We start from the raw sequence: 26,144 nt of genomic DNA on the forward strand, positions 1-26,144 counted from the left end.
TCCAGGTATTTTGTACATTTTGTAGTTATTTGGAATGGGATTTCCCTTTAAATTATTGTTTCTTGTGTTTTGCTATTATTGTATAGAAATGCTATTGCTTTGGGGGGATAGCATGGTCTGCAATTTTTTCTAAATTATAAAAGCATTTTATTATTTTCCAGTTACATGTAGAGATAGTTTTCAACATTTGTCTTTATAAGATTTCTAGTTTCAAATTGTTCTCCCTCCCTCCTCTCCTTCCCCTTCCCCAAGACAGCAAGTAATCTAATATAGGCTATATATGTACAATCACATTACACATATTTCTGCATTGGTCATGCTGTGAAAGAAGAATCAGAGCAAAAAGGAAAAACCTCAAAAAAGAAAAACAGCAAAAAAACCCAAAAGAAATAGTATTGTTCAATCTGCGTCCATATTCCACAGTTCTTTTTTTTCTGGATATGGAGAGCCTTTTCCATTATGAGTCTTTTGGAACTATCTTGTACCATTGTATTGCTGAGAAGAATCAAGTTTATCACAGTTTATCAACACATAATGTTGATGATACTGTGTACAATGTTCTTCTGGTTCTGCTTATTTCACTCATCATCAGTTCATGCAGGTCCTTCCAGGTTTCTCTGAACTCCTTCTGCTCATCATTTCTTACAGCATAATAGAATTCCATTATAGCCATATACCACAACTTGTTCAGTCATTCCCCAATTGATGGGCAGCCCCTCAATTTCCAATTCCTTGCCACCACAAAAAGAGCAACTATAAATATTTTTGTGCATGTGGGTCCTTTCCCCTTTTTTATGATCTCTTTGGGAAAAAGACCCAATAGTGGTATTGCTGGGTCAAAGAGTATGCAAAGCTTTATAGCTCTTTGGGCATAATTCCAAATTGCCCTCCAGAATGGCTGGATCAGTTCACAGCTCCACCAACAATGCATTAGTGTTCCAATTTTTCCACAACTTGTCCAACATTTATTATTTGCTTTTTTTGTCATATTAGCCAATATGATAGGTGTCAGGTGGTACCTCAGAGTTGTTTTAATTTGCACCTCTCTAATCAACAGTGATTTAGAGCATTTTTTCATATGGCAATAGATAGCTTTGATTTCTTCATCAGCAAACTGCCTGTTCATATCCTTTGACCATTTCTCAACTGGAGAATGACTTGGATTCTTATAAATTTGATTTGGTTCTCAATATATTTTAGAAATGAGACCTTTATCAGAGGTATTGGCCATAAAAATTATTTCCCAGTTTTCTGTATTCCTTCTAATTTTAGATGCATTACTTCTGTTTGTACAAAAAACTTTTTAATTCAATGTTATCAAAATCATCCATTTTGCATTTCATAATATTCTCTATCTCTTGTTTGGTCATAAACTGTTCTCCTTTCCAAAGATCTGAAAGGTAAACCATTCCTTCCTCTCCTAATTTACCCATGTTATACCCTTTTATGTCTAAATCATGTACCCATTTTGACCTTATTTTTGTATAAGGTGTAGGATGTTGGTCTATGCCTAGTTTCTGCCATATTCCCTTCCAATTTTCCCAGCAGTTTTTGTCAAATACTGAATTCCTCTCCCAGAACCTGGAGTCTTTGGGATTATCAAACAGTACATTACTAAAGTCATTTACTACTGTGTCTCCTGTGCATAGCCTATTCCATTGATTCTCCACTCTATTTCTTAGCCAGTACTAAATAGTTTTGATGACTGCTGCTTTATAGTAGAGCTTCCACCTTCCTGTGCATTTTTTTCATTAGTTCCCTTGATATCCTTGACCTTTTGTTTTTCCAGATGAATTTTGTTATTATTTTTTCTAGCTCTATAAAATAATTTTTAGGTCATCTGATTGTTATGGCACTGAATAGGCAAATTAATTTAGGTAGAATTGTCATTTTTATTATATTAGCTCGGCCTATCCAAGAGCAATTGATATTTTTCCAATTATTTAGATCTAATTTTATTTGTGTGAAAAGTGTTTTGTAATTATGTTCATAGAGTTCCTGGGTTTGTCTTGGCAAGTAGACTCCCAAGCATTTTATATGGTCTACCATTACTTTTAAATGAAATTTCTCCTTCTATCTCTTGGTGCTAGACTTTGTTGGTCATGTATAGAAATGCTGATGATTTATGTGGATTTATTTTATATCCTGCTATTTTGCTAAAGTTGTTAATTGTTTCAAGTAATTTTTTAGTTGATTCTCTATATGCCATCATATCATCTGCAAAGAATGATAGTTTTGTTTCCTCCTTTCCTATTCTAATTCCTTTAATTCCTTTTTCTTCTCTGATTCCTAAAGCTAACATTTCTAGTACAATATTAAATAACTGAGGTGATAATGGACATCCCTGTTTCACCCCTGATCTTATTGGGAAGTCCTCTAATTTATTTCCATTACCTATAATGCTTGCTGATGGTTTTAGGTAGATACTGCTTATTGTTGTAAGGAAAGCTCCACCTATTGCTAAGCGCTATAGTGGTTTTATTATGTGCTGTATTTTTTCAAAAAACCTTCTCTGCATCTATTGAGATAATCAGATGCTTTTGCTTAGTTTTCTTATTGATGTGGTTGATTATGTTAATAGTTTTCCTAAAGTTGAACCAGTCCTACATTCCTGGTATAAATCCCACCTGGTCATAGTGTATGATCCTGGTGATCACTTGCTGTAATCTCCTTGATAATACCTTTTTTAAGATTTTTGCATCAATATTCATTAGGGAAATTGGTTTGTAATTTTCTTTCTCAGTTTTTGCTCCACCTGGTTTTGGTATCAACACCATATTTGTGTCATAAAAGGAATATGGTAGAATTCCTTCTTCACCTATTTTTCCAAATAATTTGTACAATATTGGAATTAATTGTCCTTTAAATGTTTGGTAGAATTCACTTGTAAAGCCATCTGGTCCTGGGGATTTTTTCTTAGGGAGTTCATTAATGACTTGTTCAATTTCTTTTTCTAATGTGGGCTCATTTAAGGATTTTATTTCCTGTTCAGTTAACCTGGGCAGTTCGTATTTTTGTAAATATTTATCCATTTCATTTAGATTGTTAAATTTACTGGCATACAGTTTGGCAAAATAGTTCCTAATTATTGCTTTAATTTCCACTTCATTGGTGGTAAAATCACCCCTTTCATTTTTGATACTGGTAATTTGGTTTTCTTCTTTTTTAAATCAAATTAACCAATTGTTTATTTATTTTATTGGTTTTTTAAAAATAAAACCAGCTCTTAGTTTTATTGATTAATTCTATAATTTTCTTGCTTTCAATTTTGTTAATTTCTCCTTTAATTTTCAGGATTTCTAATTTAGTATTTAGTTGGGGATTTTTAATTTGTTCTTTTTCTAGCTTTTTAAGTTGCATGCCAAATTCATTGATCTCCTCTTTCTCTTTTTTATTGGTGTAAGCAGTTAGAGATATAAAATTTCCCCTAAGCACTGCTTTGGCTGCATCTCACAGATTTTGTTATGTTGTCTCATTATTGTCATTCTCTTGGATGAAGTTATTGTTTCTATGATTTGTTGTTTAAATCATTCTTTAGAATGAAATTATTTAGTTTCCAATTAATTTTCAGTCTACCTTTCCATTGTTCTTTATTACATGTAATTTTTATTGCATCATGATCTGAGAAGGATGCATTTACTATTTCTGCCTTTCTATGTTTGACTATGAGATTTTTGTGCCTTAATACATGGTCAATTTTTGAATATGCGCCATGTACTGCTGAGAAGAAGGTATATTCCTTTCTATCCCCATTCAATTTTCTCCATACATTTATCATGTCTAACTTTTCTAACATTCTTTTCACCTCTTTAACTTCTTTCTTATTTATTTTGTGGCTAGATTTATCTAATTGTGAGAGGGGAATCTTGTAACTCATTTAACTTCTCCTCTAAGAATTTGGATGCTATACCACATGCTATACATGTTTTGTATTGATATTACTTCATTATCTATGGTACCTTTTAGCAAGATGTAGTTTTCTTCTTTATCTCTTTTCATTAGATCTATTTTTACCTTCGCTTTGTCTGAGATAAGGATTGCTACCCCTGCTTTTTTGACTTGACCTGAGGCATAATATATTCTGCTCTAACCTTTTACCTTTACTCTGTGTTCTCTCTGCTTCAAATGTGTTTCTTGTAAACAGCATATTGTAGGATTCTGGTTTTTAATCCACTCTGCTATTCACTTCTGTTTTATGGCAGAGTTCATCCCATTCACATTCACAGTTATTATTACTAACTGTCTATTCCCCTCCATTCTATTTACCCCCTTTGTACTTTCCCCCCTTCTTTCACCCTATTCCTCCTGACCAATGTTTTGCTTCTTACCCCTACCTCCCCCAATCTGTGCTCCTTTTTCTTTACCCTTTTCTCCCTTGCTGCTGCCCTCCCTTCTATCAGTCCCTCCCCCTTTCCCCTTACCCTCTTACTTCCCTAAGGAATAAACTTTCTTTATCCATATGAACATATATGTTATTCCCTCTTTGAATCAAATCTAGAGAGTAGGGTTGAAATAATGTTCATTCCTCCATTCTTTCCCTCTATTGTAATAGGCTTTTGCACCTCTTCATATGATGTAATTCACCCCATTCCACCTCCCCTTTCCTCTTCTCCCCAATGAACTCTCTTTTTAACCCCTTAATTTTCTTTATATCATCACATCAAAGACAATTTATATTTATACCCTCTGGGTATAATTCTTCTGTCTGCCCAAATACATATACAGTTCTCAAGAGTCATAAGTATTATTTTCCCATGTACACAGTTTAACCTTATTGAGTAACTTGTTTTTTCCCATGTTTACCTTTTTAAACTTCTCTTGAATCTTGTATGTTAAGATCGAATTTTCTATTAAGTTCTGGTCTTTTCATCAGGAAACCTTGAAAGTCTCCTATTTCATTGAATGTCCATCTTTCCCCCTAAAAGAGAATGATCAGTTTTGCTGGGTAATAGATTCTTGGCTGCAATCCAAGCTCCTTTGCCTTTCAGAATATCACATTCCAAATCTTGCGATCCTTTAATGTTGAAGCTGCCAGGTCCTGAGCAATCCTGACTGTGGCTCCATGATATTTAAATGGCTTCTTTCTGGCTGCTTGGAGTATTTTCTTCTTCATCCGGTAATTCTGGAATTTGGCTACAATATTCCTTGGAGTTTTCCTTTTGGGGTCTCTTTCAGGAGGTGATTGGTGGATTTTTTAAATGATGACTTTATCCTCTGATTCTATAATAAGAGGGCAGTTCTCCTTGATAATTCCCTGGAATATGGTATCTAGACTTTTTTTTCTGATCATGGCTTTCAGGCAGCCCAATGATTCTCAAATTGTCTCTCCTGGATCTATTTTCCAGGTCAGTTGTCTTTCCGATGAGGTATTTCACATTTTCTTCTATTTTTTCATTCTTGTGATTCTGTTTGACTGATTCCTGGTGTCTCATGGAGTCATTATCTTCCAACTGTCCAATTTTCATTTTTAAGGCATTGCTTTCTTCAGTGAGATTATCCACCTTTTTTTCCATTTGGCCAGATGAATGTTTTAAGGAATTGTTTTCTTCAATCTTTGTGCTTCTTTTTCCAAGCTGCTCATTCTTTTTTCATAATTTTCTCGTGTTGCTTTCATTTCTCTCCCCATTTTTTCTCTCAAGTGATTTTTGTTTGTTTGTTTGTTTTTTGTTTTTTTCAGGGCAATGGGGGTTAAGTGACTTGCCCAGGGTCACACAGCTAGTAAGTGTCTGAGACTGGGTTTGAACTCAGGTCCTCCTAAATCCAAGGTTGGTGCCTTATCCACTGCGCCACCTAGCTGCCCCCTCTCTGAAGTGATTTTGAGAATCCTTTTTGAGCTTTTCCAAGAAGGCTTTTTTTTCTTGAGACCAATTCATCTTCCCTCTTGAGGCTTCACATGTAGGCAATTTGAGAGTATTGTCCTCATCTGAGTTTGTGTTTAGCTCTTCCCTGTCAACACTAAAGCTCTCAATGGTAAGAGATCTTTTTTGTTTCTTACTTATATTGCAGCTTTTTTTTTAAGTTGAGGTCTGCTATGAGGGCACCAGTATCCCTGTTTCAAGCTTCTTGTGCTGGGGTATGGGGGCTCTGTCACCAGCTTTCTACTCTGAGGCCTCTATGGCTTGTGGATTTCTCACCACCCTGGGCTTGCTCCCGGCGCACTGGGATGGCCAGGCCTAGTCGTGCCTGTTCTGTGGGTGGCCCTCCAGCTGGCAGCCTGCCCTCTTGGCTGTTGCTAGTGGGTTTCACCAGCTTGTTGTGCCAGGATTCAGGGGCCTCTGTTGCTCAGCTGTGGCCTACAGCTTCCTACTGACTTGCCCCAACCCTCTCCACACTGAGTTGCACCTCCCTTTTGCCCAAGTGAGACTGACGTTTCCTAAAGTCTTCTAAATTATCTCTGGTTGGAAGACTGTGTCTCTCTGTCTCTTTGCAGGTTGTGTAGTTTCAGAATCCGTCTAGAGACTTGATTTATTTTTCTTTTTGAGGGAACCGAAGGAGACCTCAAACAACTTGCTGGCTTCTCTTCACCATCTTGGCTACCCCTCCCCCATAGTCTGCAATTTTGCTGAAACTATTGTCTTAATTATATCTTTGCTGATTTCCTAGGATTTTCCAAGTAAAACACTATATCATAAGCAAATGGGGATACTTTTATCTCCTCTTTCCCTATCTTAATGCCTTTAATTTCTTTCTTTTGTCATATTCCTATTGCTAGCATTTCAGAATATCAGATAATAGGTGGGGAGAGTGGGTATTTTTGCTTCACTCCCATATTTACTGGAAAAGATTCTAGCACATACCCAATGCATATAATGGTTGTCTGAGGTTTTAGAGAGATATTTTTAAGATATTAAAAAATGTCTCTCAATGCCTTTATAGGATTTTTAGCACAAGAGTGTTGTACTTTGTTAAAGGTCTTTTCTGCATCTAATGAAATGGCAATAACCTTTTAAAGACACTAACAGGGTGAATTGTGAAAAGTAGAGGATTTTTTTTCTTAATAGTATTTTATTCTTTTCCAGTTACATGTAAGGATAGTTTTCAACATTTGTCTTTATAAGATTTTGAGTTCCAAATTTTCCCCCTCCCTCCCTCCTCCCCAAGATGGCAAGCAATCTGATAAAGGTTACAAATGTACAATCACATTAAACATATTTCCATATTAGTCATGTTGTGAAAGAAGAATCAGAACAAAAGGGAAAATCATAAGAAAGGGAAAAACAAAAGACAAAAGTAAAAAAAGTGTGATTCAATCTGGATTTAGATTCCACAGTTCTTTTTCTGGATGTGGAGAGTATTACCCATCACCTTTGGAAATGTCTTGGATCATTGTAATTCTCAAAAAAGTCAAGTCTATCACAGCTGATCATCACACAATTTCATCAGAGAAAAATGTTTAGAAGAACAGAAATTTTATTCTGATGATGGATAGGAAATGACAAATTTGGAGATACTTTAGGAGGTAGCAGGTATTAAAGCAGAGTCAGAAAGACCTGACTTAAAGTGCCATCTCAGTTACTCAGGTCCCTTTCCTCAGTGAGTTTACATTGTAATGGGTAAGAGCTGATAAGAGTGCTGAAACTGGATTAAGGTAATCTGGGTTCAAATGTGGCCTCAGACTAGCTCTTGACCCCAGGCAAGTCACTTAAACTCTATCAGTTGCTCTAGTTGCCTCAACTATAAAATGGAGATAATAATAGCACCCACCTCCTAAAGTTATTACAAGGATCAAATAAGATCATATTGTAAAGCACTTAACACAGTGTCTGCCACTAGCGGACATTATATAAATGTTTATTCCCTTCCCTTTCCTTTCCCTACTTTTAAGACATCTACTGTAAAAGATGCTAGACCTCCAGAGACCCAAGTCCTGGATGATAATGATCCACTCAGCTTTGAAACCACACTGTTCTGGTGCTTTACTGTTCTCCTTATTGAGTCAGTCAACAGCAAGACAAATGTCCAGGTCATCCCAAACCATGTTTCACATCCCATCTGATGATCTACTTTGCCCTGCAGCTGTGTCCCCTCAAACCTAAGCTTTCCACCACTTGCTCTGAAAACGGTAATCATAGGATCATAGATTTAGAGCCAGAACCACTGAGTTCAATCACTGCTTCTGGAAAGGTAATGTCAACTGATTCCTCTAAGATTCTGCTCAGCATCCCTGTGACTTCCTAAATCAAAGCACTGTTCTCTGGCTACCATTTCCTTATATGTGTCATCTCCCCCTAATAGGATGTAATCTCCTTGAGGGTAGGGACTGTCTTGCTTTAATACTTGTATCTCTTGTGCTTGGCACATAAATCAAGATCAATCTCTAACTAGAAAAAAAAACATGAGAATTATGCCATTCAAAGAAGGAAATTACCTCATCTATTTTTTTGGTGAGGCAATCGGGGTTAAGTGACTTGCCCAGGGTCACACAGCTAGTAAGTGTCAAGTGTCTGAGGCTGGATTTGAACTTAGGTCCTCCTGACTCCAGGGCCGGTGCTCTATCCACTGAGCCACCTAGCTGCCTGACCTCATCTAATTTTAATCAAACTGCTTGTCCCACAAAATGGGAAATGGATTAAAGCACAAACATCTGCATGGACTATCACTATATCTTTAGGAATTTAACCTTTGTTATATAATTGTTATATAAACGAGGTTTATATAATAATCTAAAACCTGCATCATTCGGCAAACATATCCTTGCCAAGATGAGAAATAAGGAAGCCAAGGGAAGCTCCACATTTTAGTATGAACTAATTTGTAAGAAATTTCAAAGGATGATGGTGAAAGATTATGAGCAATATGGTTTCATAAAAGTGTCAGAAGAAGTAGATCACAGAGCATTTGGATTACAGAATGAGAACTGGAAGGGACCTTTAAAGACATCCAGCACAATTATCAAACCCTGGGGCATCTAGGTGGCTCAGTAGAGAAAGCACTGGCCCTGGATTCAGGAGGGCCTGAGTTCAAATCCGGCCTCAGAAACTTGACACTTACTAGCTGTGTGACCCTGGGCAAGTCACTTAACCCTCATTGCCCCAATAAAAAAAATTATCAACCCCAACCTCCTCCACTTTACATGAGAAAACTGATAACCATAGAGGTTGGATATGTACATTGTCTAAGATCACATGGGCACTAAGTGGAAGAAGAAGGAGATAAGCCTGGGTCTTGGACACTAAATCCAGGGTCACTGTATCACACTTTCTAGCAAATTAGCAGTAAATTTAGCTAGAGAACAAAATCATCCACAAGGGCATTTAAGGAGGAGACTCATGGACAATAATTCACTGATCAATCAATAAATATTTATTAAACACCTATTATGCACTAGGCATTATGTTAAGTACTGAGAATAAAAAGAAAGGTAAAAAATAATACCTTCCTTCAAGGAGTTCACAGTCTAATGACAGAGAAAACATGTAAACAAGTGTAAATAAACATGACACACTGAAGAAAATCAACAGATGGAAAGCACTAGAATTAAGAAGAATTGGGAAAGACTATTTTTAGAAAAAAAATGGAAAAAAAAACCTATTTACAGATTTCTATAACAAACACTTTTGTCCATCAATTACAATTAAACCACTGCCTGTGGAGTCTCTCATCCAAGTTGCCAGACTGGAAGACAAGTATGCCTAGGAAAGAGCCATAAGGGAATATCCATGATTTTGAAAATGTTCAAAGAATTGTTTTCAAGATTTTTGAAAGAATAAAAGATACCAATGTCTTTGGGGGGAAAATTCAGAGGTTATATTTTACCAAATAGAAAGTGACCAAGAGGATATTAGGACCACAGAAGCATAGAGATTTAGGGCATGAAAATACCTCAGAGGTTATAGTCCAGAGCAAACTGAGGTCCAAAGAGGTTAAGAGACTTGCCCATGGTCATTCAGGCAGTAAGTGCTCGAGGGACAAATCAAGGCCTCAGTTGTCATTCTAGCCACCCGGGTCATTCACATTCCTAACTCTGGAACGTATGTTTGTGCTTGTTTTCTCATTGATATAAACTATTTATGAAAATAACCTACACACCCATCAAGGGCATATCTGATAAAGGTAAAATAAGGGAAGAGTCAGATGTTCCCAAATGCTAACCTACAGGACACAAAAATGACTGAAAGGTGTAGGGAATATAAGATTCCACTGCACTTCTTATGCATCAACTACACAAAATTTGATTCAACAGAGCAGAACACTGCCAAAGACTGTCTTTCAACAAGGTGTTTCACATGCATGTCACGATCATTTAGATTCCTTTAAAAAAGAGCAACAGAGAAACTGTTTAATGACATTCTAGTTATTAATATCAAGCAAAACATAAAAGAGGGAAACATGTATGTTCAACAAAGGTTTCTGTCACTTTCTCAGAGGATGTCATGTTACAGAGTCCACATGGAAAAAAGATATCCTAGAGTTGGTCAGGTCCATCTAAATGGTCCTCTTTATGAAAAACATTATTGTTTTTGTTGTTTTATTTGATTTTTGTTCATTGCATCAAGCCTCATAAAAATGAAAGCATTAGAAGAAGAAAGTCATGATCAAGCAAAAGAGTTTGGCCAAACTATCGAAATAGGCAAAACTGAGTGGGGAGGAATACCTATTGCTTGCACTATAACATCAAGTTGGATGGTCAACTTTATTAGCCTTAGAGAGACACTGAGGATGAAGCACAGGGTGGGCCCAGAGTTGAAAACAGACGAAGGAGGAAGGAGACTGGGCTGGATGGCCTTTGAACAATTGGTCAGGGCTTTTCGAGACCCCAAGCTTCCCTGTGAAAGAAAAGCTTATCATTTAAAGAACAATATTTTTGCATCAATTCTGTATGGCTACAAGTAATGAAGTGCCAGTTTCCAGATGATTAAAGGTGAAGAGGAAAACAAATAAACAAACAAAAACCAAGGTGAAGGTCACCCAAAAGACACCAAAGAGAAACACGAAAGGTTTGAGCAAGATATAATAAACAGTCAATAAACATGTAATTAAGTGCCTATCATGTACCAGGCAACAAATTATTAGCCATGACCTACACAACTCAAGTTATTCAAAGGAAGTCATTGGAGAGAAATATGACTGAGATAGAAGAGTGAGGGGTAAGCGATGAGTAGCCCAAGTATTCCATCAGTATCCACATAAGGTCAAGAGACCTAGAGGAAGGCCTCTAGCACAATGAACAAAAACCATGTGGAAGATTTCTGGGAGGCAATGTCTAGGTTGTGATTTGCACCATCTGCATAGCTACCCTGATAAGATAACAAACCACAGGGGCAGCTAGGTGGCTCAGTGGATAAAGCACCCACCTCGGATTCAGGAGGACCTGAGTTTAAATCTGGCCTTCGACACTTGACACTTACTAGGGTGTGTGACACCAGGCAAGTTTCTTAACCCTCATTGCCCTGAAAAAATGATAACAAACCACTAAAATGTCTAAGTATCAACATGTCATGGATTAAAAAATACTTGTAACACAGACACATGCTAGTTATGTGACCCTGGGTGAGTTACTTAAGGTTTGTCTGCCTAAGTTTCCCTAACTCCAAAATAAGGAACATCATAACACCTCCCTCCCGGGGATGTTGTAAGAATGAAAAGAGCTAATATTTGTAAAGTGCTTAGCACATAGTAAGCACTTAATAAATGCTCATTCTCTTCCCTTCCCTTTGATAGTGTTCTAAGCAGGAAATTGCCCATTTGTGTTACAATTTTTTTATCTATGACAACAATCATGTGAATGTTTGAAGCAGCACAGGTTTGCTCCATCAGCTATTTCAAAGTCACATGACCATGTGAACAAAGATTTTGGTGTTCATGCAAGCATTATATCACATTCTGATTGTGTGTAAGAGCAATCTGTCTTTTGCATTTGCACTCTCAGAACTTAGCACAATGCTAGGCACACAGTAAATACTCAATAAATGTTTTTCATTCATTTACATAAGATCATACATATTCAGAATCTGTGCTCTGGAACATGCTAGCTAATGTCAAGGGCAGGGGAAAATATTTAAGTAATAAAGTCATGCTTATATTGCTGTTTCTAAGGGAATTTATGGTTTCAACAGTCATGGTGTGTCCTCATTAAAAACATTAGTGCCTAATAGTAAAGAAAGGTTTTTAATTCCAAGTTCTCAAAGAAAATCTTGCCCTTTCAATACTTTCAGATACTTGCATGTGCAGACCTTATTGCAGCATTTGCTATTCAGCCATCACATAAACATATATAGTCAGAAAGTTTCACATAAAGCATTGTGAAGAGAGGGGTTTCCATCCTAAATTGGTATAAACTGACAAAACATTTGATTATAACCTTTTCATCCTTTTGTTTCCTCCAATTTTATCTTTAATTGGGTTCTTATCTAAATGAGCTGATATTCTTTTCCCTTCCTTCAGAAAACACTTTTAATTGCTTTTAGCTGGAGTACTGGAAAGGCAGGCCCATGTCAGGGGATTTAAGTCCATGGTAAGAGAATAGAGGGAAAAAGAAGTAGTGAGAAGAAACGCAAAGTAACAGGCAAGATGATGTGGTGGAGAAAGGGCCAGCCTTGGCATCACTCAGACGGGGGGGGGGGGTGCGGGGTCTTGTGCCACCTCTGACATCTACTGGCTGTGTCACCCAGAGAAAATTACTTTAAATCAGAGCCCTGGAAAACTCTCTCAGATTACATCTCAGAGCTTTATAACCTGGGGTCTGGGCACTTCGAACAAAGGGTAATAGCATTTGAGGATCAATTAGTAAGCCTTTGTGTTTTATTTTATGCACTTAGAAACATGGTGTGAGTATGGAGCCATGACACAAAGCAGCACGTCAGATTGGCCATGAGATCTATCCCACAAACAGACCTCTATAGGAAGGACTAAGGATGTTGACTGTACCATGAGAAGGGATCACCTCTCCAAGAAAGAGTCCCCCACACCACTAAAGTCACACAGATCCAGTTAGAAAACAATAACACGTTTCCCTGCTTCCCTAGAGCCACTATCCCCAAAAGGAAGGGAAGGCCAACAGACTGAAATATTTTTCAAAGTGATCAGAGAGGGATAGATAAGGGGACCTGGGGGAGGAAATGAGAAAGAGATGAAAGGGGGTCAAATATGCATACATGATTAGAATAAATAAATAAATGCTTTTAGGCTAAATGATTTGGTTTGGTGAAGAATAGTTCAATACATGCCATATGTTGAACAAACTTAGAGCCTGACAGGAAAGGGGTGGAGAGGTCTTCCCTCCCCCAAGACCACAGAAAGCCTTCAAAGTCAACATTCCACTTGGACCTTCAACTGGGGCCAGAGTTGTTCTCTGTGTTTTGAGGTTGGTTATATTTTGTGGTTTGGTGGGAAGACGACATAGATGAAGGAGAAATACAGTCTAAAGCCTATGGTTATTAAAGCCAGCCAATTTCTTCAACATGATCATCAGTCTTATCTCTTCATTTACATCCTCCTCTATACAGCTGAACCATGACTCTCTACGGATACCTGGACCACTCTGGAATGCAGAGCACCAGATCTGTTGATGTATTTTTCTTCTGCTTACTAATCCTTGCTTCCTCTATGCCCTTACCACTTCTTTCCTTTGTGAAACTCTGTTAAACTTCTGAAATAGTAGTTCCTCTTTTTTACTCAACTGATATTGCTCTAAACACACTAATGACTTGCTCTTGGACAAAAATATTGGAACTATCCACTGCATTCAAAATTGATGATCAGACCCCATCTTAAAATTCTCTTCCAGTGGCACCTGGAATAGGGGAATAATTTTTCATTAAGGAATGAAACCTAAACTGGATATTCTATGTGTTCTATTAAAATACATTTTTTAAAAAGTATTTTCATTAAGGCACAAATGAAATGAACAATCAGAAAAAGATGAGAATTTAGCACAAAGACTTATTTATGTAGCAAAAATCCAAACCCATATTGCTGTCTGTGCTTCCACAATGTTACATTGGCAGGCTGGAGTGCCTGATGTTATCAAATGAAATTATAAACTAGGCTCCATTTTGAAGATAATTTCAACCAACTACATATTCAGTGACACGAACAAATCTAAAGTTCCTATCTCAGCAGTGGACATTTTAACAATAGCACTTACAAGGCATAACAGGAGGAAAGATTTGGATTGGCAGTAATTCACTTATTTCAAAATGAAACAAATGAAATTTCTGTAATAGTTAATATGTTAAAAGATTAACTGCATATTAACTGTAGACATTTTAAAAAATGTTTCATTTGAATGGCTGAGGGACAAGTGATATGTGCTATTGAAAGTAAAATAATCTTTTTGAAGATCTATAGCAAATATTGTGTCGTATGATATACAAAAGATCTTTCATACAACAATGAAAATGAGACTGACTTGAGGACAGCTAGGTGACACAGTGGATATAGCACTAGGCCTGGAAGGCCTGAGCCTAGAAGTAAGGAAGACTCATCTTTTCTCGAGTTCAACTCTGACCTCAGACACTTACTAGCTGTGTGATTCTTGGCAGGTCACTTAACCCTATTTGCCTCAGTTCTTTATCTATAAAATGAGCTGGAAGGGGCTGATAGGTGGTGCAGTGGATAGAACACTGGCCCTGGAGTCAGGAGTACCTGAGTTCAAATCTGGCCTTGGACACTTAACACTTATTAGCTGTGTGACCCTGGGCAAGTCACTTAACCCCAATTGCCTCACTTTAAAAAAATGAGCTGGAGAAGAAACAACAAACCACTCTAGTATCTTTGCCAAGAAAACCCCAAATGCAGTCAGAGAGTTGTACGTGACTGAAACAACTGAACAAAGTTGAAAGTGTCTTTAGAGGTTTTCAGTTCTAATTTTTCACGTGAAGAATTTTGATAGTAATAATAACACATTTACATAGTACTTTAAATTTGCTAAGTACTCGAAATATATTATCTCTTCTGATCTTCACAATAACCTTTAAGGTAGGTGCTACTATTATCTCCATTTTTACAGATGAGAAAACTGAAGCAGACAGAGGTTAAATGATTTGCCCAGGATCACACAGCCAGTGAATTATATGAGGAAGCATTCAAACAAGCTTCCTAAGTGGATCCTTACGAATTTATTAACCACTTAGGGGTAAAGTAAGCATTAGAACTTAATTCTCCTAACTCTTAAGCCCCACACTTTTCCCACTGAATTGTGTTGTTCCCTGAGAGACCTTGTATATCACATACATTCTGTATCTGAGCTGTTCCCTTCCAAATACTTGGCATTTTAACCTTCAATGCTTTGGTTTAAAAAAAACAAACAACAAACAAAAACAATAGATATTTAGCATTAACAACTTGGTTCAGTGAAAATGACAGTAGCTGGGCATTCCTAAGATAATATTCATTTGTTGATTCAATTTTCAACAATGCATAGTAAGTAGCATTTGCCTTAAACAAAAATTCAAAGCATCTGCTAGTAGCTAAGAGTTACAGAATAGCTTATTAGGTGGTGAACTAGATAGTATAAATGTTTAGTGAAGCTAATGGCTTTAGAAAACTATTCAAATGGAAAAAACAAGATGTATACATATACATATATGTAGATGTATGGATATATGTATATTTATACACAATTATGCCTCTGAGACCAAGTAGAAAATAAATGTCAGTCATTTAAATTTCCAATGAAAAAGGTGTTATTTACTAGCACATTTGAATTGTTATATTTCAGAAATGAGATGGCTCATATGCCTTGGTGACAGCTCTCAAAGTTGGTGGGTTTTTTTCCCCAAAAAAGATTTTACTTGGAAAGGTGACTAGGTAAATGTCCATACCTAATATCAGCTCATTTTTATTATTACAAAGCAGTAAGAAATATGCTAAAGTTATTGTTTTTTAAATGAGGGAAAAGGAAATAAGTGTTTACAAATAAAACCTTGGAGCAAAGCCATAGTTCAGCATATTAAATGGAAAATTTCAATGCAGCAAAAGACACTTTGAAAAAGCAGGATAACAGAAAAAGAAAAGAAAAAAGTCATTATGCAACAACAAACAAGGTAATTTTTTTTTAAAAAATAGGAAAACTTAAAGAACATGTGCCATCTAAAAACCTAAGCAACAAGTCTAGAAGATAGAGCTGAGGGAGAAAATTGTTGGGATCCTGGTTTCTCAGAAACCATTATTTCACAAAATTATCCAAGAAAAGTGCTCAAGAGTATCAGAAAAATAAGTGAAAAATTATGAGAATTGACTGGACACCAGCTAAGAAAAATCCACTTAACCCACCCAGAAAAGTAGTAAAAAGTTACAAGCTTCATTTTGGGCAGGAGGAGGAAGAGATTTGTATCATAAGCAAAACCAATTCTACTCATAAATGACAAAAATAAATGGAAAATGCTACAATATGATACAATGTAATGAAAAGGAGTATATGGGACTTTTGGGTCAGATAATGAGATGAAAGACTGGAAATTTTCTCTGATCCCTATGACCTTGAGAATCTCTTCTTTATGTACAAGGGATAAGGAAATGTCACTTAGCCATGAAGAACCCTTTCTAATCTTCTCTAGAGATTGCCCCTACTAGCATTCAATTCTCTCTATAACACTCATTCTCGAGGACAGCTAGGTGGCGCAGTGGATAAAGCACTGGCCCTGGATTCAGGAGGACCTGAGTTCAAATCCAGCCTCAAACACTTGACACTTACTAGCTGTGTGACCTTGGGCAAGTCACTTAACTCTCATTGCCCTGCAAAAACCAAACATAAAACACTCATTCTCTCCATAACTACTGATTCCTTCTCTGTGGCCTACAAACTGACCCAAGACTGTCCCTTTTTAAAAAAAAAATAACAAAACTATCACTAGATCCTACCATTGCTGTCAGATGTCATCCTCTATCTCTCTTCCCATTCTCAAATAAATTCCTTGAAGTACTTAGAATCAATAACCCCATCTTCTCTTAACTCTTTGCAATAAAGTTTATAAACTTAGAGGTCTTCAGTTCTAATTTTCCATATTAAGTAACTAAGGCACTAGAACTTTGATAACAATAATAACAGATTAAAGTTTGCTAAGTATTCTAGGTATATTATCTCATTTGATCTTCACAATAACTCTGTAAGATACGTGCTACTTCAACTAAAACTGCTCTTTCCAAAGATCAGATAGCTGCAGGAGAGTAGGGACCTTTTCTGGGTAAAGACCAGAGCACAGACTAGGAGCAGTGACCACATCTCTACTCAGATCATACTGCTGGGGAAACACCAAAAACTTACATACCCCCAGAACTAGCTCTGAAAATAGCAGCACAAAAAATTCTGAAGCTGGGATAGTGTCTTTCTACCACAAAGTGAGCAGAGCCCAACTTTAACATAAAGTTCAAAGTCAAGAAATAGCCTGGAAAAATGAGTAAGCAACAAAAAAAGGTCATAACCATTAAAAGTGCCTACAGTGACAAAGAAGACCAACAACAGAGTGAAAACAGCTACAAAATTCCTCAAAGAAAAATTCTCACTGGACCCAAGCCTAACAAGAATTCTTAGAAGAGTTCAAGAAAGAGATGAGTGAGAGGAAAAACTAGGAAAATAAATGAGAACGATGTAAGAAAATTATGAAAAGAGCATTAGAAGCTTGGTAAAAGAGGCACAAAAAGTACTGAATACCTTAAAAACAGAATTGGCTTAATGGTAAAAGAGGCACAAAAATTCACTAAAGAAAAGAACTTGTTAAAAATTAGCAGAATAGGCCAAATGTAAAAGGAGGTACAAAATCTCACTGAAGAAAACAATGTCTTAAAAAAAGAATTGGATAAGTAGAAGCTAATGACTCCATAAGACTTCAAAAAAAACCACAATAACAGAAAGTCAAAAGAATGAAAAAAATAGAAGAAAACATGAAATCTCTTATTGGACAAATAACTGACATGGAAAATAAATCAAGGAGAGGTAATTTAAGAATTGCTGGACTACCTGAAAGCCATGATTAAAAAAAGAGCCTAGACATCATATTTCAAAAAATTATCAAAGAAAACTGCCCTTATATCTTAGATATAGAGAGTATAAAAGAAGTTGAAAGAATCTACCGGTCACCTCCTAAAAAATATCCCAAAATGAAAATTCCCAGGAATATTATAGCCAAATTCCAGACCTCTGGGATGAAGGAGAAAATACTGGAAGCAACCAGAAAGAAACAATTCAAATATTGTAGAGCCACAATCAACATCACAAAAGATTTTGTGGCTTCCACATTAAAGAAGAGGAGGGCTTGAAATATGATATTCTGGAAGTCAGGGGAAATAGTATTACAACCAAAAATAACCTACTTAGTAAAAATGAGTATAATCCTTCTGGGGAAAAATGGACATTTAATAAAATATAGGACTATCAAGCACTTCTGAAGAATAAAGCTGAATAGAAAATCTGAAATTCAAACAGAAGACTCAAGAGAAGCATGAAAAGGTAAACATGAAAAAGTAATCATAAGGGACTCCATAAAGTTAAACTGTTTATATTTAACTCCCCAAAAATAAAATACATAAAGTATTAGGAGGTTAGCTTATACACACACACAATTTCCATAAACAGAAATGCAAAACAAATATCACAGTAACAAAAGAAAACCGAAATAATTGGAGAAAAATTCAATACTCATAGATGGATCATATAAACATATGAAAAATATTATTACAATCCCCAGAATGAATTTAATGTTTTGAGATTTCTAATATATACATTGAGGACATAATTATTTTTAAACTAATACAAATACAAGTAATGTACTTCAATTTGCATAATAATTTGAGTCAATATGTGAAATCTATGGAAAAGTAGTAAGAGAATTAAAGGGAATTTGGCAATGTTTTCTACGATAAAGCATCTAAAATTAGATGCATGTCAATGGAATATGATCCACTGCTACATGAGACTTAAAAGAGAAAAACAACATCTCCTTGCCTTTCTCATGAAAGTAAACAAGCATGGGAATAAGCCCTGTTCCCTGGCTTGATAAGGGGACAATTTAAAGGGAAACTCACCACTTCACAACAGTCACATTTCTTACCCTTGCTTGCACTTTCCACATGCTCCAATTCATCTGGGAATTTAAGGATGTCCCGGTATTTTTCCTCACAAATTTCAGCAAGAAAATGTAAAAGTGTGGTTTTTTGATCTGATGATTTAGTATCTCTGATCTGGAAGAAAATGGGAAGCAAAGTCATTTAAATAACATCAACTCAAAGTCTAGGGTTATCTGTTAATTTGTTTCACCCATCATTTCAGTTCAACTTATTGTTCATCTAAATGAAGTTGTGCAGAGTAATTTTCTAATAAGGACTATCAAGAATTCTACATTCTATTTTAAAAATAAACACAGCTTCTAAAAGAGAAAGACAATTAATGTACTTTAAATTTAACCATCTTTATATATTAATATATAATGTATGCATATATGTACAGATATGCACATATAACATATCATTATATATGCATATATGTACAGATATACATACTATATATTCACACACACATATATATTCCTGTAAGCCCAATTCTTTAACTCCCTCTTATTTCAAAATGATCTCAGTATTCCACCCAAACCTCAAGATTCTGTGCTCTGAATCAGAATGGTTCATATCCATTTTTATACATTTAGATAGTGCTAAAGCTAGGCTGGTTCTTTACTATTATTAATTTAAATATCACAGGTAAATGAAAATAAAAGCAAGAATGCCTCTTCCATCTACAAAGAATCACCTAGTTTCTACCTGAGTACTTCAACAGATAGAGCAGTCACTCTATTGAGGGCTAAATAGCCCATTTCCACACTGGTTCAGCCAGCTTTCACCTTTCAAAGGTCTTTTTTTCCTTAAACAATTTATAACTATGCCCGCAAAACTCTGCATAAATACCGTTTGACAGTTAGATACCCTATAAACCCCATTCCCCAAATAAAACACAGAAAAAGATCCAAATATAATCTGCCTATTACACACACACACACACACACACACACACACACACACACATATATGGGGAGAGACACAGACAAAGAGGGAAAGAGATGCTCTTTTTGTAGTGGCAATAAACTGTCAACTACTGTGCCGCCCCTATACTGTGGAATGGCTAATAAGGACAGTATATAAAGGTAACTTATTATATTGTGTTATAAGAAACGACGAGATGGACAGTTTCTGAGGAAGCTAGGAAAACCTGTATGAAACAATGCAGAGTGAAGTGAGCAGAAGCAGGAGACCCATTAAAGAATAACAACAACACTACAAAGTGGAACAACTTTGAAAGGCTTGCAAACTCTGATTAAGGCAATGAAGACCTGGGAATCCAGAGGCCCAGGGATGAATGGAGTGGTGATGTCCCACCCCCTCCAGGGACAGAGGAGATGGACTCAGGGTACAGAGTAAGAGACATTTTTGGATGTAGGCTCATGCAGGAAGTTGTTTGGCTTCGCTATACTTATTTGTTACAAGAGCTTGTTTTTGTTTTTCCTTCTTGTTTTTCCAGTGGGAGAGAGAAAATAAATGTTAAGTGAAAAAACCTGAATATTTGAAAAAGTTTATCCTTCTATGAAACCAAAACCTGATTCTATACAACTTCTACTGCCTGTGCTTCATTCTCCCCTCTGTGGCCAAGCAGGATATGTCCATATGCAAGCCTTTCAAATACTTGAAGAGAGCTAACATGTCTCCCCAAACCTCTTAGGTCTCCAGGCAAAACATCTGCAATGCTGATTTACATGTGTGCCTTGGCTACAGGATCCAAAGTATGATGAATGCTTTACTCCTCCAATTATCTATAATAATTATCCCCCAAATTTCCACAAGATTATCACCAGTGGAATTATTTTTTTAAACCCTTATAATGTAGAACACACATGTACACATGCACACAAGCTGTCTGGTCTAAATATCTAGTGTTTTCTTTGATATGACATTCATACTAGACTAAGTTGGAAATGAAATCAAGAATTTACGTAGTGAAGGTGCAAAAATATGGTATCAAGTACCTCATTTCTCATTCTATTGGATGTTCTTCTGCCAGTTGGACATTTAAATTCTGTTTAAATAAAAGGTGTAGGGCAGCTAGATGATGCAGTAGATAGAGCACCAGCCCTGGATTCAGGAGGACCTGAGTTCAAATCTGACCTCAGACTCTTGACACTTACTAGATGTGTGACCCTGGGCAAGTCACTTAACCCCAATTTCCTCACCAAAAAAACAAAAACAAAAACAAACAAAAAAAGGTGTGTTTACTAATGTTCATATATAGATTTACCCAACACAGAAAAAAATGAGTACATGCTGTAAATAAGCTTAGAGAAGCCACATAAGAGAGTTGGGCTCTCTTTATGAAAGAAATCTAATCCCTATTGTTTTGCTGACTAAAGAAAATAGGCTTGTTTCAATTAATAAATCAAGCCAATACTTAACATCTTTTTTTTAGACAGCTTCCCCTTAGTCTTTTGGAGGGGTTGGTGCAATGAGAGTTAAGTGATTTGCCCAGGGTCACACAGCTAAGTAAGTGTCAAGTGTCTGAGGCTGGATTTGAACTCAGGTCCTCCTGAATCCAAGGCCAGTGCTTTATCCACTGCACCACCTAGCTGCCCCCTCCCCCTCAATTTCTTAAAGTTCTGATTCATTTGCGAAATTTAAAATCTTCCCCCAAGATTAGCAAAAGAAAAAGAAAAGTTACTCTTAATGGCAGAGAGAAAATGTCACCTATGGCAAAGTTGTGGTAGTTCAATTGGCCTCCCTAATTTCATATTCACAATTAGCTTTTCTGGGTACACTTTAAACACAGCAGCTTTCTCTTTCAAAATAAAAATCTTTAATATTCAATGTGTTATCATGCTGATCCACCAAACACTTGAAGTGTCACAAGGGTGAAACAACATAATGCAAGGACAAGCTATGACAACAGAAATGAATGAAATCTCTGGGGGCAGTGTGACTTTAGTAAGACTTGCTGCTTTATAGGAACCAGTGGGAAGTGCATTTAGAGCGACTGGCCTCAGAATTGTATTGTATTTTTTTCTGGTATTACTGCAGTTTGCACCATTTGGGTTAAGCACTGACAAATATAACAAAATGGACTTTTTTTTTTCTTAAAAATGACTTTAAAATTTTACCAAAACTGCTAGTTGCTATCTAAAAGTCTAGCATAACATCCTGCTGGAGAAAAACATTATTAATTGTCCATTTGGTAGGCAAAATCTGCCCTATACTTCTGTTTTAAAGAAAGAAATGAAAAGGAAAACTTTTCTTCTATAGGAAGACTATGGTTCTACAGAATGTGTATTATTCACATAATGACAGATGAGATGGTCGACCCACAAAGATAGTCCATCAGTACATAAATTTTCGAGGACACTGAACATAGACAATGAACTGAGACCAGAACTGAGCAGGGGAGGAAGGCAGGCTAAATTGCATTTAGGAATCTATGTAAGGCTTTTAATAAGCCCACACTTCTCCCTGAATAGAGGTCCATACTTTTCCTATCAATACATGTAATAGTGAATGATTGTGCAGCATGGACTACAAGCTCTTCCAAATAAAGTTGTGGCTCACTGAAAAAGGCAATGACAAGCCCCAAGGGGGATGACAGTAGGCAGCAGCAGTACTTCTGGGAAAGGATGCTGTGGCTGAACTAGGGTAAAGAATGGCACAAAGCTGGGAAAAAGGAGGTAAGAAGCAAGGGCTAATGGATTCCCCACTGGTATCCAAGAAATGGAAAGAGATAGAGAGGAAGGAAGGTACTCTAAATGTTGGAGGGCAATCTGCAGAAGCATTATGGGAAGAGATAGACTAAAGTGGCAGACAAAGAGTAGCTATAATGAGGCAACCATAGACCTATCAAAGCATATGAATAACACCACATTAATACTGGGATTTATGGCTTATAAAAAGATTACCTCTTAATTATGTAGTTCAGGTAATATTACTCCTTATCATGAAACCTTGAAAGCCCCCTATTTCATTGAATGTCCATCTTTCCCCCTGAAAGGGAATGATCAGTTTTGCTGGGTAATAGATTCTTGGCTACAATCCAAGCTCCTTTGCCTTTCAGAATATCACATTCCAAGTCTTGCGATCCTTTAATGTTGAAGCTGCCAGGTCCTGAGCAATCCTGACTGTGGCTCCATGATATTTAAATGGCTTCTTTCTGGCTGCTTGGAGTATTTTCTCCTTCATCTGGTAATTCTGGAATTTGGCTACAATATTCCTTTTGGGGTCTCAGGAGGTAATTATCAATGGATTCTTTCAATGATGATTTTATCCTCTGATTCTATAATAAGAGGGCAATTCTCCTTAATAATTTCCTGGAATATGGCGTCTAGACTCTTTTTCTGGTCATGGCTTTTAGGCAGTCCAATGATTCTCAAATTGTCTCTCCTGGATCTATTTTCCAGGTCAGTTGTCTTTCCAATGAGGTATTTCACATTTTCTTCCATTTTTTCATTCTTGTGATTCTGTTTGACTGATTCCTGGTGTCTCATGGAGTCATTATCTTCCAACTGTCCAATTTTCATTTTTAAAGCATTGTTTTCTTCAGTGAGATTATGCACCTTTTTTCCATGAGGCCAGATGAATTTTTTAAGAAATTGTTTTCTTCAGTCAATCTTTGTGCTTCCTTTTCCAAACTGCTGATTCTTTTTTCATAATTTTCTTGTGTTGTTTTCACTTCTCTCCCCATTTTTTCTTCTACCTCTCTCAATTAATTTTTTTGGGTAAGGCAATTGGGGTTAAGTGACTTGCCCAGGGTCACACAGCTAGTAAGTGTTAAGTGTCTGAGGCCGGATTTGAACTCAGGTCCTCCTGACTCCAGGGCCAGTGCTTTATCTACTGCATCACCTAGCTGCCCCCCCTCAACTGATTTTTTAAATCCTTTTTGAACTCTTCCAAGAAGGCTTTTTTTTCTTGAGACCAATTCATGTGAGGCTTCACATATAGGCAATTTCAGAGTATTGTCTTCATCTGAGTTTGTGTTTAGCTCTTCCCTGTATACACAGAAGCTCTCAGTGGTAAGAGCCCTCTTGTTTCTTTTTTAAAATTATAAAATTATTTTATTATTTTACAGTTACATGTAGAGATAGTTTTTAACATTTGTTTTTATAAGATTTCTAGTTTCAAATTTTTCTCCCTCCCTCCCCTCACTCCCCCTTCCCCAAGACAGCAAGTAATGTGATATAGGTTATATATGTATAATCACATTACACATATTTCTGCATTGGTCATGCTGTGAAAGAAGAATCAGAGCAAAAAGGAAAACCCTCAAAAAAGAAAAACAACAGCACCAAAAACAAAAGAAATAAAATAGTTCAATCTGCTTCCATATTCCACAGTTCTCTTTTTTCTTGTTTGGAGAGAATTTTCCATCATGAGTCCTTTGGAACTATCTTATACCATTGTATTGCGGAGAAGAGTCAAGTCTATCACAGTTGATCAACAAATAATGTTGATGATACTGTGTACAATGTTCTCCTCATCTCACTCAGCATCAGTTTATGTAAGACCTTCCAGATTTCTCTGAAATCTGCCTGCTTATCGTTTCTTATAGCACATTCCATTACATTCATATACCACAACTTATTTAGCCATTCCCCAATTGATAGGCAACCCCTCAATTTCTAATTCCTTGCCACCAGAAAAAGAGCAGCTATAAATATCCCTTTTCTGTTTCTTACTTATAATGCAGATTATTATTTTAAAGCTGAGGTCAGCTCCTGGGGCACAAGGGTCACTGTTTCAAGCTTCTTGTGCTGGAGGATAGGGGCTGTGTCACTGGCTTTCTACTCTGAGGCCTCTATAGCTTATGGATTGATTCCTCACATCCCTGGGCTTGCTCCCTGCACTTGCTCCAGGCACTGGGATGGCCAGGCCCTGTTGCGCCTGTCCCGTGGTTGGCCCTCCAGTTGCCGGCCTGCCCTCTCAGCTGGTGCTAGTAGATATCACCACTGGCCTGCTGTACCACCAGCTTGCTGAGCCAGGATCAAGGGGCCTCAGTTGCTCTGTTGTAGCCAAGAGCTTCCTGCTGATTTGCCCAGATCCCCTCCATGCTGCACTGCACTGTCTGAGCTGCATTGTGCTCCCCTTTTGCCTGAGTGAGATCAAACTTTCCTGAAGTCTTCTAAATTATCTCAAATTGGAAGATTGTGTCTCTCTGTCTTTTTGTAGGTTCTGTAGTTTCAGAATCTGTTTAGAGGCTTGATTTAATGTTGTTTTTGAGGGAAATTTGGGAGAGCTCAGGCAACTTCCTGGCTTCTCTCAACCATCTTGGCTCTGCCTTTACTCCTATTTTCTACTACTTTGTCCACTATACCACGTTGCCATAATTCACAAAGAGAAGTAACATGTTCAAGGCAAAATTAAGGTCTAAATCGACTTTAGATTGCTAGTTCCAAAGCTTCTGGGTTAGAAGGGACCTCAGAGACTTTCTGGCATGGTAACATTATCTCATTAATGACTCATCTTTATGACTGATCATTCAAATGGTCAACAAGAATTTACCTCTTGCCGGGTGCCAGGCACTGTGCTAAATGTTGACGATACAAAGACAAAACAGAACCTGCCTTCAAGAGCTTGATGTACACTCAAGTCATGTCAACAAGCTAGACCACAAAGAATACATGGAGTTGTAAGGAGTCATAAGAAGACCAGAAAGAAAGGCAGGATAGAGAGGCCTGGGAAAAGACAGAGGACTTCATATTTGCACTTGGAAGTAAGAGGGACCCAATAGAGTTCAGTGAATCCAGAAGTGACAGGGTCATGTTGACAGCAGGATGAAGGATGAAGTCCCTCTACTTACATAGACTGGCAGCTTCTCTGCAAGTTACAGTCTTTTAGATAATTGCATAGAGTATTGAGAGGTTAAGTGACTTGCCCAGGGTCACATAAACAGTATTATGACAGCTGAAGGACTGAAATAAGGTCTTATGTCAGAGGGAGGAATGGAGTCTAGGTTTTTGTGGCTCTGAGGTCGATTCTCCATCCTCTATACCATGCTGCCCTTCCCTATATAAATATTTATGTAAATGTATAAGTACATATAGACTACATACCAAATGAATACAAGGCAGTTTTCGGAAGAAGGAAAGGCACTAGCTCAGGATTGGGGGGGGGGCAGAGTTCTGAAGAAGCTGTAGTTTAGAAAGAGAGCACTGCAGGCAGTGCAAAGGCAAGGACGGGAGATGGAAAGTCCT

The 26,144-nt window shown here is 37.1% G+C and overlaps 1 protein-coding gene across 4 annotated transcripts in view; it reads right to left on the bottom strand.

Moving 5' to 3' along the window:
• The window catches only part of DIAPH2 (diaphanous related formin 2), a 908,274-nt gene that overhangs the window by 439,043 nt on the left and 443,087 nt on the right, over positions 1–26,144 (bottom strand). For all 4 annotated transcript variants that reach the window (XM_043974079.1, XM_043974078.1, XM_043974081.1 and 1 more), the window contains one exon: positions 18,990–19,119. In XM_043974079.1, coding sequence (XP_043830014.1) covers positions 18,990–19,119 — 130 coding nt within the window. The remainder of the gene's footprint in view (positions 1–18,989; positions 19,120–26,144) is intronic.

Source organism: Dromiciops gliroides, chromosome X, assembly GCF_019393635.1.
Source record: "Dromiciops gliroides isolate mDroGli1 chromosome X, mDroGli1.pri, whole genome shotgun sequence".
NCBI lineage: Eukaryota > Metazoa > Chordata > Mammalia > Microbiotheria > Microbiotheriidae > Dromiciops > Dromiciops gliroides.